The sequence below is a fragment of the Lynx canadensis genome, chromosome D1 (genome assembly GCF_007474595.2).
Source record: "Lynx canadensis isolate LIC74 chromosome D1, mLynCan4.pri.v2, whole genome shotgun sequence".
Lineage (NCBI taxonomy): Eukaryota > Metazoa > Chordata > Mammalia > Carnivora > Felidae > Lynx > Lynx canadensis.
In genome coordinates this window covers 15973213-15987740 of record NC_044312.2, presented here as the reverse complement: position 1 = coordinate 15987740, position 14528 = coordinate 15973213, and the positions used below count along the sequence as shown (strand labels likewise).

At 47.5% G+C, this 14528-nt stretch overlaps 1 protein-coding gene across 6 annotated transcripts in view; it reads right to left on the bottom strand.

The window, feature by feature from the left end:
- The window catches only part of KMT2A (lysine methyltransferase 2A), an 85193-nt gene extending 73209 nt beyond the window's left edge, over positions 1-11984 (bottom strand). For 2 of the 6 annotated variants that reach the window (XM_030331727.1, XM_030331728.1), the window contains exons 1-2: positions 11511-11983; positions 9326-9424 (exon numbers count right to left, since the gene is read on the bottom strand). In XM_030331727.1, coding sequence (XP_030187587.1) covers positions 9326-9424; positions 11511-11942 — 531 coding nt within the window. In that variant the 5' untranslated portion in view covers positions 11943-11983. Of the gene's footprint in view, positions 1-9325; positions 9425-11510 lie in introns of all 6 variants that reach the window. The other 4 variants (XM_030331730.1, XM_030331731.1, XM_030331732.1 and 1 more) reach the window with 3 other exon arrangements.
- Between the last annotated feature and the right edge of the window lie 2544 nt (positions 11985-14528).

Here is a 14528-nt window from a genome sequence, read left to right as displayed (position 1 = left end):
TCTCGTGACCACTTCACCTCAAAGAAGGAATTTATATACAATTCCAGGACTAAATTCAAAGTCCTAAAGCTTCAGTAAAACAATGAAGATTTTGGAACTAAGAATTGGGAGGAAAAGGAGCTGGCGCAAATATCGGTTCTGCCCAGACTCTTGTAATCTATATGAATAATCCCAATTCACAGTTTTCACTCTGACTGTACAGGAAATGCTTTCTGCAACCCAACATATCTAAAAAGGTTTCATTCTGAGTGATGCAAGCCCTCCACGCAGCCTCAAAAACCAAGGGTCAGAAGCCTTTGTAATCCTCATTCGCATGAAGCAAACTTGTATTAGACAGGAAAGGATTTACAAAGCACTCGTTACAATAGGTCCACAAGCAGTGGAAACCTTACCAAGGGCTATTCTGCAGCACATCTCTTGAAACTACAACTGAAAACGGACATAAAAGCTACAAACACTTGTTTCCCATATTGAGACCGCACCTACTGTTTTCCCCAGTTTCTCTGGATGTTAAGATTTCTCTCTTAGCTCCATTTACTGAAGTCTTATTCGCCTATAAAACCACTATAACATCATTGCATAAAGACATTTCTCTGGAGCTGACTACTGAAAGTTAATTATTACCACAAATTGACGATTCAAGTCAAATACTCAGGGAGCCAGTAAGGCCCCAGGACCCCTGGGGGAACATTAAGAAGTCTAAAACATGATCCATGCTTTATTTATTTATTCAGATCCTCTAAGATCGGAATAAAAATACACTTATTGATTCACAGAATGAGAAGGTAGCTTGAGAGGTCATCTTATACATATATAGGCAGGACCATACTTTAAAAATTCACCTCCACAGAAGATCATAAAGCTATTCTGGTTATCTCTTTCATCGTCACTATAATGACAAACGTCATAGTAACGAGTTCTTTACGTATCTACCCTTTGCTTCAGTTTAAACCTATTTTTCTCTTACTCTAGTATCCACTGAGTTGGAAAAGAACTGGTTACCATTCCTAATAACAGACCCTTTCGTGTCTTTTGAAGAGTTATTAAGTTGCCTCTTAACCTTTCATTCTCCCAACCTTTCCTCACAGGACTGACTTCCAATCATATAATCATCTTTTGAGTGTCCTCAGAACCGCCTCCAACGTCTCCTCATCCCCTTTAAGTTGAGGAACCTAGAAACGGAAACAACACTCAAGTGAGGGGATGGTCAGCACTGGCATTATCTATACAAAAGATGACGGCATCATGTCAGGATACCTCAACATCACTTGTAAAGCCCCACCTGGTACTTTTACAGAAATGATCTTTGATGGCTCTTCAACGTTCCTCTGCCACGCTTAAGTTAGCTTCCTATTTTGAAAAAACTACTCACAATTAGCCTGCTTATTAATAAGTCTTGTACAATGTAATAGCTTATGTCATACTGTCCTGGCAAAGTATTCCTAAAAGTTGTGTGTGTACCAAATTTTCCATTCAACAGACATTCACGGACCACCTTCTATATGGAAAGTCACCACTATAAACAATACAAAACCTAAACGGTGACTTGGAAATGGTCAAGTCTTAAGCAAATCACAGTCTAACGGGGGAAAGACAGGCACAATCAAAAGTATTTACAACATAAAGCAACCTGGAGTAAATTCTTTAAGGGTGGTATTAAGTACAGTAAGAAAAGAGGAAAGGAGAAGTTGAGTTTCCACTAGTAGTGACATTTGTAAAAGCTTCTTGGAAGAGGTGGGATCTGGGGATCGGAGCTGAGCCATGAAAGAAAAATAAGCCAGAGGCAGGGCAAGATGGGAAAGACTTTAAGGCAAAAGAGAAGCGTTAGCAAAGGTATAAAGGCAAGTGCAGACAGACCACAGAGAACATCTCAAGATGGTCGAAGCATAGAAGTGAGAATGTGTGTTTCAGGAGATAATGTTTAAAACGTACAAATGTAGGCCATAAAGGACTGAGAATTTTAAATCTTATTTTATATTCAGTGAGGAGGCAAAGGGTTTTAGGAATAAAGTGACATAATCAGATGTATATTTAAGAAAACCACTGGCAACACTGCCTATAGTGAAAAGGAAGGCAGGGAGACCAGCTACGAGATTATGGTAATAATCCATGCAAAGGTAATGGAAATGTAAAGTAGGATGGTAAAAACAGAACGGCGGGGACAGATTAAAGAAACGCCGCAATGGTATCACGGACAAACCTCACGAAACTAACTGGATGGGGTACGGAGAGCAAAGAGGGGACGCCAGCAACAGAGAGAGCACGACTGAGCCTTCCGATGGACACAGGTTTAGATGTGAATTCTAGCTCTGTTGCTTCCTCGCCATAGGACTTCAGGAAACCATTTAGCTTGTCTGTGCTTCAGTTTCTCCAGCTGTAGATGATGGGGTGTACTCGGTATTTCAGCAAACCTTTTTTTTTTTTGTTAATTTTTTTTAATGTGTTTATTTATTTTTGAAGGAGAGAGAGAGAGAGAGAGAGAGAGAGAGAGAGAGAGACAGAGCATGAACGGGGGACGGGCAGAGAGAGAGGGAGACACAGAATTCCAAGCAGGCTCCAGGCTCCGCACTGTCAGCACAGAGCCCGACACGGGGCTCGAACCCACGAACCGTGAGATCGTGACCTGAGCCGGAGGCGGAGGCTCAACCAACTGAGCCGCCCAGGCGTCCCCTCAGCAAACCGTTTTTTAAGAGATAAGGAGTACTGTATGTTTCCTCCTTAAGCATACTACCCTCTGCTAGTTATTCTTAAACTTTAATCTGGTTCTGATTATTCTACTCGTGACTATTCTGTATTTCTCAAGCTAAGTTCCAAGCCCCAGTATGGTAACCTACAACTCAGCATTTATTCTATAATTAAATTATTAATCGCGTTGATCTCTGTAGACCAACACTTAATTCTCCCCACGCTGAAACTTGAGAGCAAATGTCAGCTAGTTACCAAGTATAGACGAATGGAGCTGAACCTGGGGACCCTGAAGAGCCTCAGAATCATGGCAGGGGATACCCAAGTACTTATAGTCATTCATAAAAAGGTAAAGAACACTAGTTACAGAGACAAAAAGTAGCAACTCCCACAAAGGTGCCTTGGCCTGATAACTATGCAACTCACCGAGGCACTGAATTCCTCAGTATCCTACCTGCCTATTTACTGTCTTGTTCTTTCTCCTCCCTTTTTTGCCTTATCTCTAATAATGTGCTACTTGGACACCGACGGTACCCACTGTTGCCAAGATGTGTGTGGCTGGCCTTCAATTTGGTGACACCTAGCTTGTTAATGAACTTGACACAGGGTCCCAAATCAAGAACATTCTAAAATCAAGATTATACAGCTCTCAAATAGGTATGTATGTGCACACATATACACGTAGACATCAGAGTAATAAAACCCAGTTATCTCGGTAGAAAAAAATAAGATGACAGCCCTCATGGACTTTTGTGGACTTTGAGTCCTAATAATAATTAGGGATTTCTATGTACCAGGCAAATTGCTGAGTACTTTGCATGCATAATTTCAATTAAGCCTCACAATAATTTTAAGAAGCTTGATTACTGCTAATTTACAAATGAAGACACTGAAGCACGGAGAGGTTAAGAAACTTTTCCAAGGTCATTCAGCCAATAAACCGGTGCAGCCAAGATTTGAACCCAGGCAGTCTAAATCCAGAGCCCATGGTCTTAACAGCTCTTAATTACTGTGCTATACTATCTCACACTATTACAGATTAGATAATGAGATTCTCCCCATCCTTTATAAAGGTATTTATATACGCACAAATAAAAAATCCTAGCCGGAGAGATTACAAAAGGATTTCCTCATTAACCAAGCTTAAAGAGATGTTATCCACATGGTTTTACTGCTTATAATTAAAGGCAATCATCTAGGAACAATGTTGTATGTTTGTGTTTGATCTAAAAATTAGTCAATACTCATGGATGGACAGAAGTTGAATATACACATGTGTACGTATTTGTTCCTCTAGGTGTAGATATTTATTATAGAGACATTTGTGATTAACTTCTCCCAGTTTTTCAGAGCTGAGATAGTACAAAGGAGGGCTTGGTGAAAAAACTGTACTCCAACCACACTCCTCACCAGTAATATTACTCTCCTAATTCAAGACAGAAAGCCACAGTTACTTTGATGCTGTAAAAGGAGAATGAAACAATGGTGCTTCAGCAAAGCACAGATCGGAAGGGTTGGACCTCCCTAAAACAGTCCCAATGTTTGAAAGGTTCATCGCTCATACAGCTCAAAGACATCAAACCATCTATGCCCAAACATTCCAACCAAACAAAAACAAAAATGCAAGAAAACAGATAAAATATATGAGACTCCCAACTCTAGAGCTAAATGCCAGCGGGATAGATCCAACCCACTGGTAGGACACAGAGCACTGCTGCAGTGATAATTAAAGGTAAGTTTTCTGGGGGAAATCCCTTCGGTCTATTTGTCAAATAGAAAAACAACTACTCATTTCAAAGGAAGGGGAATTTTCATACCCAGTACAGAAAACTGCCAACTAACTCTTACATTTATGTCTTTATTTCCTTAAAACTAAGGCTCATTAACTATGTCCGGTATCTAAAAAGTTTAGCCAAGTGTGGCCTCTGAGAAGTTTCGTACTAATCCTACCAGAGGACTTCTATCGTCCCAAACAACTACAAATCACACAACCAAACCTGTCTTTCAAATATCTTAGTCTTTGAAAGCAAGCGTCTGGCAGTGTAGCCTCATGGTCGGCTTCCCCTGGTGTGTAACCTGACAAGGTACAGAGCTCATTGAAATATTTAACAGCGGTGGTATGGATTTCTCTGGATAGGTCAAGAAAAGCAGCTCATCCTTTTTAAAAACATAAAGGACCATTTTATGGGATGTCATTCCCTCCGTTCAAGTGTCTGTGTATTTCCTCGGGGCTTTCTCAGAGATCTTATTGAGGGGGAAAATGAAAAGGCTAACAAAAGGACCCCTTTTCTCTCCCTATTCCCAATATAATCGGCCTCGGCCACAGGGCCAGTAGCATCCACACTGTCATAAATGCCAGCAATTAGAGAATTAGGCCATAAAACCACCCACTCAGGTATAAGAGCGCGGGCCTCCAGCTTTATTTAATGCATGCCATAAAGATCCTGTACTTTCTCCTTTCAGGCCTTCTTCACAACCAATGAAATGACAATAACAACAAAAAAAGTGGCCCTTTGTCTGCCTGCCCCATACTGATGTGATCAATGAAACCATCTGGGTCCAGGTGAAGGATTTAAGATTCCTTTTTCCTAATAAAGACTGCATTTCCTCTCACATGCCACACTGAGATCCATTAAAGGCCAGGCTGCATTTAGAGCAGTGATATGATGATGGAAAGTGAAGTGAAATGACATTTTCCAATTATTTGACTTTACTCTGAAACTACTCTAGAAGCCTAGCCAATTCCTGAACTTCTCAAGAAATACTGGAACCTACAAGAGTATTCTTAATTAACTCAATAATTTCTAGAACCTCCTGAAGTCTTTGCTAATGAAAAAAGTTCGTTCAAACCTGAAAGTTAATGTTCATTCAGTCTGCGTTTTACAATCTGATACAGTTGAGGAGCAGATCAATAACTTCATATGATTTTCTTCACAACCTACCGGTCCACACAAATCCCGAGTGTGTGTGATTTACTCCACGATAAAGTTGTATTTATCAAGCTTTAGACCAAACTAGGTAAGACCCACACAAATACTTTTTTCTAACAGTGAGCTCTTCAGGCTTCCTCTTTCCGCTAGGGCCCATGGGGTTAAAAATAGGATTTAGAAAGTACAGGTATGTTATGTCAGACTCATTAGTAATGTAACCTTTCTTAATCCCTGGAAATAACATGTGCAAACAAAAGAAGTTCCCATCCCAGCAATCCTAGAATAAATTCCTCCCAAAGTAGTGACAGTCACATAGCTTCCCCCTTTCTCAAAGGTCTGTGCCACTGGGCTCTCCACCTTGGCAGAGGAAAAATGGAAAGACAAGATATTCACAAAAGGCCCTACCAAAGGCCTTCAAGTTAAGTGCTAGAAGGAAACTGAAGTTCTGTGCCAACACTAGTGGAATGTGGGCAGGCACAAAGAGATCTTAATTAGGAGACCTACAATTAAAACAGTGAGTCTCCAAAAGAGAGAGAAGAGAGTCTGTTCTGCCTCCGAGCAAGCAAGGCACCGTTGCCCCCCTCCCCCGCCCCCAGCTACGGGGCAAGGGAGGCAACTCGGAGTCTGCCCAGAGCCTCCACGGATGCCCCACGGAGGGACAGCTCCAAGGTGAGCAAAGAGATGGAAAGTGAGTCAAGATGGGAGTAGTTTCTCTTCTCCACTTCCAGTCAGGAGGCAAATCACTATTTTGTGAATGATGATTCACAAAAGGGGAAGAACTGTGCCTTCAGAATATTACATGGAAGGAAAAGACTGGGGACATGTCATATGCTTTTCAGTGAGAATGAAGAAAAGTTCTCAAGACTGCCTTTCTGATGCTCAGTATAAACCAAAGTCCTACATTTCACAGCTTAGTAACAGCTACTCCGGGCAACGTAGGTACTGTCACTCTGGATTCATATATTCGTTAGCGCACAGAAGTTTTCTTCCCATTTAAAAGCTGTCCCACCTAAAGGAATACACCACCTGGACTGAAATACTTCCCTTTTGCAGTCCGGAATCCACGACACTGAAAACCTGAAACAAAAGTCAGCCAAACAAGAGGGCCTCTAAACACAAGACAACGACTTGTATTTAAAATCTGATCTTTGGGGCGCCTGGGTGGCGCAGTCGGTTAAGCGTCCGACTTCAGCCAGGTCACGATCTCGCGGTCCGTGAGTTCGAGCCCCGCGTCGGGCTCCGGGCTGATGGCTCGGAGCCTGGAGCCTGTTTCCGATTCTGTGTCTCCCTCTCACTCTGCCCCTCCCCCGTTCATGCTCTGTCTCTCTCTGTCCCAAAAATAAATAAACGTTGAAAAAAAAAAAAATTAAAATCTGATCTTCAACTTTCTATAAATGAAATCGGTCAATTTCAGCAAAGAGCTTCTCCCATACAGGTAAGTCCTTCTATCTTCATACAATGAAAACTTTCCCACTAAGCTGGAATTTCTCTTCCCAATGATAACACCGGTTAACTGGGCAAACGGACTAACTAACATTAAAAATTACCAAGTAGGCTCACCGACTCTTGTCTCTTTAAATAAACTCAGAATACAAAGTTCTGACCCGGCCCCCCAAAAATAATAGAATAGAAACGAATGAGAATACTGGAGCAGAAAAGATTCATGAGCTAATATTTAGCCCGACCTTTTCATTTTACGGATCAGATATGTAAGGTTATAAGTGAACTGCCCAAGGTCCCATCACTGGTCAATGAGAGATGACCAGTGTCATCTGCTCCACTTGTGTTCTCTGCTTCACTTTCTTTCTGTCAAGCTCAGGATTAGCTGTGAAGGTGATGAAGGAACAACTCCCCCTCTTGGTACACATGCCCAGTGAACATCCAAAACAAAAAACAAAATCACTCTCCAACTACCCTTGGCCTACAGGAACATCATCTTTTCTAGGCCCAACCCAAGAGCGTGCCTTGGTCCACCTCAACTAAACTGCCATTTCGAATGAAAACAAGTATCAACCAATGCCGTCATTCAATTTCAACTTAGATCTACTTAAAATGTGCCATGTTATGATAGCAAGGGAAATTCTGCCTTTAACATTTTATGAGGTGGTTAAGGAAGAAGGTAAGTGGACTATGAAAGTAATAACCAAAGACTAGCTGCTGATACATAAACCATTTCTGGGGTTTCTATTAAAAACAGCTCAAATTCGAGTCGACAGAGAAGATGCTGTGCCATGTTTATTGAGATGGCACCGTATGGTGGCATTAACAGTACCTGAGACAATCCTCAGAAAAGTGGGACAGTGTGGAGGGGAAAGGGAGACGAAGAAGCAGACCTCTGTGATTTCTTACTGTGCTCAGTTCAATCAAAGTTAAATTCGGCTTCCTGATTGTCAGACAAAAAGCTGAAACAGAGGAGACCAGCAACACCTAAATATTTGCTTAAAATAATCCCGTTCTGACAGAAGTTGGTCATGAAGAACTGTTACACGTAGTTGTTACCCAGAGATATTCAGTACAAGGGAAGTTATGGACCTGTGGCAGTGAAGGACAAGTCTCCATGGCGAAAGGAGTTTAAACAGGGAAGTGATCTGGAAGTTCTATCACCTTTCAACCACCTGAACTTACTAGCTGTGTAAGTATCAGCTTACATTTTGTTATAGACAAGTTATTGTCATCATTCACTTAAAGCAAACCAGAATTTCAAGAGGCTAGACTCATTTTAGGTCACCAAACCATTTCTTCATGAATCCAGACAAGACTTGATACAGATCTGTGAGTGAATTCTGAGAAACAATCTTTAGAATTCTATGTCAGCCCAGGGGAACCCTGAACTTCCCCTCTGGAATCTTATCATTGATTTGTGAGACTCTGTAACAAAACGCTTGGTTTCTACACTGAAAACTACCAGGTCAAAGGACCCAATCACTACGGTTTAGTACTGAACCATACTATGGGTTAGTACTAATCAACACATACCATCAACCCATATACATCTTAGATTGCCTCTAACTACCACATAAAAAGCTTACCAATGGAACAACAGCTCATTCAAACCCAATTCAGAAAAAATACTGACATTTAATATAAGGAGTCAACCACTCTTCTCATTGTCAAGTAGCAACAACTGTTCAGGCAAAAGTTTTAAAGAAAAAAAAAAAAAGTACTAATATGATCTTATTTGAAGTAACTGCAATTCCTTAACAGGCTTTACACTACGTACTACTGCTAAGCAAAATAATGCCAGTGGATAAGGAAGTGTTAGCACCTGATTAAAACTTTAAAAGTGATTTGTCAAAGACCAACAGATAAAATATTCTGGTGCCCAGACATTAGGTCCCTGAATCCAGGTGGTTCTCTTTCTAACCAGTCTCTTGAAAAGCTACGATTGGAAGCTGTCAGCATAAAACTTTGCTTTTGAATAGGTGATAACATTTGGAATGTGAACACTTGGTCCCTCAATACAAAATACATAAGCATGCTACACAAGGAGAAAATACGTCTCAAGATCCCTTTAAAATAGACTAACTTCTCCTAATAGAGACTTTCTTATCATACTCAAATATACATGGGGCTAAAATTCTACATATAACCAGGCAAGTCTCAATTTTGAAAATAAGCAGGTAAATGAAATGTCAGTAAGTCTTTTTTTTTTTTTTTTTTTTTTTTTTTTTTTTTCTGCTGTATCTTTTAAAAAAGCAAAATCAACTCACATTTAAGCACCAACTCCATGCAAGTAACCTGAACGGTTCAGTCTTTTTGTCATGTATGAGGCCTTTGGTTCTCCAACTACATGGGATCTGTGTTGTTAGCTTAAAAAATACAGAATTGGCCTTTCAAAAAAAAATAATAATCTACAGCAACCAATAAATAGTCTCAAACAACCCTGCTGACTGCAGCTGCCTTCTGAAGGCTGGGAAAAGGAGGTGGAGACAGAGCGGAGAGAGGCAGGGAAAAGGGACGCTGCGGCTAGCTACATAGCAAGGAACACGCCCCCATCATGTCCTCCTTGCTCTGTCAGAAGGCGGGCTGTTGTCAGTCTCCTGATCAGGCTGCCTTAGAAACGATTTTTAAAAGGAGGCAGGAAGACTAACAACTAAAAAATGCCAGCTCCTTGAAAGGAGGGGCCAGGGTCTCTGGGATCTTCTCCCTCCCCTTCTTCCCAGGATCTTTCCGTATATCTAAAGGGGTGCAGGGCACAATAGGGGACAAGGGGTTTGCCCGGGACCAACGGCAGAGCGCGCAGGAAACGGCTGGTTGTTATCTTTCCCTTTCTGTTTCAATCAAGAGCACTCCAGAGCAGCAACCCCCTACCCCCCCCCTTCGCTTCAGCCCCTAGCAGCTGCTCTTCCTCCTCCTAGCATCCCCCATCTCATCCCCCCTCCCCTACAATTCAAACTCCCCCTTCTGCATCCAATGGAAAACAAATACGCAACGCCACTGGCTGAACCTGAACTCAACTTCCCTTCCCAGGGCAACTTTCCTTTTTGCTGAAGGGGGCTGAGTAACGCTGATCAAGGCATCCCCATTCCTGCCCCAGTACTAACGGGGAAGGGGCAAAACTCTTGAGCCTTCATCCACCTTGGGTCCCCCTATAAGAATCAGAGAGATAACCCTAACTCCTCCTTCTAAGGAATAACTTTGCTTCATGGCCCCCCTCTTTCCCCCAACCAAAAGCAACCACCACCAGAAGCATAATAAAGTAAAACTGTCCCTTATCTACTCTCCTCACCCCAACCCTGCTTCCCCCACCCCTTCCAAGCCCCAGGATTGGCCTAGGAAAAGGTGGATCAATAGTGAAATGACGGAGAAAAGGAGAAGGGCGGGAGGGAGCTGGGGCTGGAGACTGCGTGCTCTCAGGCGCAGTGGGTGGGGTAGGAGAGCAGCTGCTTCCCCTGGGAGGATGCTGCCCAAGTCCCCCCACAAACACCTCCCCTCACAGGGGCCCCCTTCCCCAGAGCTGGAGGGAAAGCCTGCCTCCTCTCCAGGGGGAACGGTGGAAAGCGGCTCCTCTCTGAGCCTAGGGGACAGTGGACTGTTTTCCTCTCAAAGATGCCACCAATCCTTCATTCTAAAGGAGGGAAAGGGTGGAGTGAAGGTAGAGTAATTCCCTGCTACCAATAGGCTAGAAACTGTAGCTCTGTAAGATGGGGGAAACAGACTGCTGGTCGAGGAGATCACCGTTATCTTCAGCGGGAAAGGAGGTGAAGGGAGGCAAGGTGAAGAGGAAAGTAGATTCTTCCTGGCGGGGTAGGGAAGGAGGAGGGAGGATCTCTCTGCACGGGGTGGGGGGTGGAGGGTGGAGGTGAAGGAAGGGGGAGTGGCTGGTAGTGCAGGGACCTGGCCCAGGGATGGGGCGAGGGTTCATCAGGTTTTCGGAAGCAAGGTGCTGGAAGAGACATCAGTCCCCAAGGGGTAGGAGAAGAACGTGGCCCTGGATGAGGCCATCACCCGAGAGATGCCCAAGAGGAAAACTGCCCCAAGAGTAAAACATCTGCCCAGAGAGGGAGGCGGGGATGTGGCGGGATCAGGTCTCTAGGAGGGAGGGAGGGAGGAATCTTGCTCGGATGAGGTAATCTGTGAAAGGGAGGAGGGGTTCAGTCCCGGGATGGGAAACCCCGGCGAGGGGTCTGTGCCAAGGGATTTGGGGAAGGGTCAGGGGAAGGAGGCGGGGGGCAAACGCCCTTAGCCAGATGGGTCCAAACCCCGGGGTGGGGGCGCCTAGGGGTCTGCACCCATGTATGGGGGGGGGGTCCCAAGATGGGAGGGCCGTTTGCCCCGGGTCAGGGACCCCAGGAGGGTCCCGGAATTGGGATGCTCCACAATCCCGGATGGGGGAGGGGAGGGGGCTCCGCAGAGGGTCGAGACCCCGGGCCTGGGGGTTCCTCGCCCCCTTACCTCTCCGCTGCCGCCTCCCCCGCCGCTCTCCCCAAACACGGCCCGGAACCGGCGCAGGTTGGTGCCGATGGCGGCCGAGACCTGCAGCGCCGCGTCGAAGCCCGGGCCCACCCGGAGCAGGGCCGGCCCAGAGGAGGCTGAGGACGATGACGAAGACGAAGACGAGGCGGACGACGAAGAGGCTGCTGAGGCGGCGGCCGCTCCCCCTGGAACCCCAGCCCCGCTGCTTCCCGCCGCCGCCGCCGCGGCCGCCACAGCCGGGGGGGAGGGGGGCGCCCCGGGGCCGCCGCCGCCGACCGGGGGCCCGGGGGGAAGCAGCAGGGCCGGGACGCGTTGCCGCGGGGCGCCCCCCAGGCCCCGGCGCCCCCCGCCGCCGCCGCCCCCGGTGGTCCCGGGTCGGGCGGGGAAGCGCCACCGACAGCTGTGCGCCATGTTCGCCCCGTGAAGTGAAGCAGCGAGAGGGAGAGGCGACAACACAGGGGGGCGGGGAGGCGGAGGGGGGGGGGGCCGAGGGCCCCGGAACCTGCCTGAGCCGCTCGGCGCCGCCCGGCGGCCTGCACCCAGCCGGCCGCTATGCAGAGCGCCGGGCCGCGCCCGCCCGCCCCGCAATCTGTATAGCGGGCTCGGGCCTACGCTCCAGACGCCGGGCCGCGGCTACGCCAGGCCGAGGCCCGGGCCGCCGCCGCCCGCCCGCCCGTCCGCCCCGCAACCTGGATAAGTGCATGCCCCGCCCTCCGGGAGCGGCATTGCTGGGGAAAAGGAGGGGGGAAGGAAGCCCAGGAGCCCGACGCGGAGCGCGGGTTCCGGGGAGAGGGGGAGGGGGCGAGGACTACAGGGAGGATGGAGGCGGAGGGAGCCCGGCCGCCTGCAGCCTCGAGAGCCGAGAGGCCGCTTACACACGTTCCCGGGATGCGCTGGGAATCGAACCGCCCGGGAGAGCAGCTTCCAGTATAGCGCGGCTGCCGGGTCGGGGACGAGCGAGCCTCCTTCTCTGCCTCGAGGCACGGAGACAAGATGGGTTAGCCCTCATTTAACGCTTCTAGAATAAAAGAGCCCTTATTGTACCATATGCAAAACGGAAGCGTTGCCCAGTTTACTATATGCAGAACAGAAAGGCCCTCAATGAACGCGCTTTAAAAATTAAAAAAAAAAAAAAAAAGAGAGAGAGAGAGAGGGCCCCTCCCATTTTCATGCTGGAGCTCTCTCCAAAATGCACACATCAAGGGGCAGGTCTCCCGCCACCTCCTCGCACTCGGGGCTTTGGAACCTCTCTCTCGTGCCCTTCTGCAGAGAGTTGGGTCGTGTTTCTCCAGCCCGGGCATTGGGGCCACGGCGTGCTCCGCTAACGAGGCGGTGTTACAACGAAGCTGAAGCTGGATGGCTAACGGGGCCTGGAGGGAAGAGGCGGGCAAAAGCGCCCCCGCCCCTTCTTCCTCAGTTCTCTGCCTGCCGCTGCATGCAAAGCAGACCCTAATGTATGCATGCAGAGGGAGGGGGGCTCGCGAGCACGTTTCTGATTAAGAGAGGGGGAGGAGAAGAGCGTTGGGCATTATGATACACTGGGTGGAAGGGGCCCGCCGGCGGCGAGCTCATTGCGCGGGGTTAGTAGGCTGAGGGGGGAGGGGGAAGGAAGGAGGGCGAGGGCGGGGGATGAATATCCACCCGGTTTACTTTATTGCGGGAAAGAGGGGAGGGCGCCTCAAGCTGGGCGTTAGAAGCCTCCAAGGCTGGGAAAGCGGAGAGGGGAGGGAGGGGTTTGTGCCGGGAGAACTTGTGTTGGCCGAGGCTGGGGGATCGATACACACAGCCTGCAGGCCCCGGGGTAGCCTCCATCCCCCCAGCCGAGGTGGAGTTCGCTGGAAGGTCACGCAGCCTTCCTGGACTCCCGCACGGGTACAGCGCACACTGCTTGTAATATTACAGCCTGGGGCGGCGAATTTGGGAAGGAGGGGGAGGGTCGTGGTGAGCAGGTTGCAATCAGCTCTGGCCCTCTGGAGGGTGCACTGCACGCCTCCAGAGAAGGTCCACGGCCTCCTGGTGCTGAAAACCTACGTCCCTCCGCCGGCGAAACGTTAGTGCTGAGCGAACGACCGGGTGGGGGCTAGAGGGGAGCAGAGAAAGGGAGGAGACACGGGCAGGCTCCAACTCCCCCAACTCGTCCGGGATCGATCGTCGTTCCAACCGCGCAGGATGGAGCCCAGATGGTTTGCAAAGCGCACACTCACAGGGCACACACAGAACCAGATTCCGTTGTTACATCGCCTGGTTTACTGGGTGCAAAAAGGGTGGGAGTAGCGGGAGAGTCTCTTAAACGGCAGCCCCAGGACTCTGCTAAGGATATTAGACACCCCATTGTGGACGGTTTCTCCATTGCAATATATTTGGCGGTAGGAGCTGGGGGTTTTGCTTCAGTGTAGCTGCTCTGATCACTTACAGATTGGCGACCACGTGGATTCCCTCATGCATCCTGATTTGTTCACTCTCTCACTCTTTCTCGCTTATTTTTCTTTTGTATTTGCCGCCCCCCTTCTTTAATATGCATAACGGTCTGCAGAGGTAATAGGCAGGGGACTGAGTGACAGGCTTTACACAACTATGTCAACAGGATTTCTTCCCGTCCTCCACCCCTGAGAAAACATAAACGGCCGGGTTCTGAGAAACCTCACTTCGAGCACACTTCATTTGGCACAGGTGGGAGGTCGGTAGGTTGGGTGGGGGCAGCAGGAAGGAAGAATGCCAGTGAAGATTGTCAGAAGTCCTCTAGACTCAAGCATCTAGGTAGAAAAACTCCTTGAGAAATCTAGTTTGTCTCTTTGCCTCCAGACTAGTCCAAAAGGAGCCAGAGCAAAGCAGAATGTGGTTTATTGTTGGGGCTTTTAAGGCAGAAATAATAATAACTTACATTTGTTGGGTGCTTTCTTTGACCTGGGTGCATTCGCATCTCACCAACCCTCTGAGATAAGTCTGATTTTACAAGTGGGGAAACTGAGGTCTAGGATAATGTCCAAGGTCGCACAG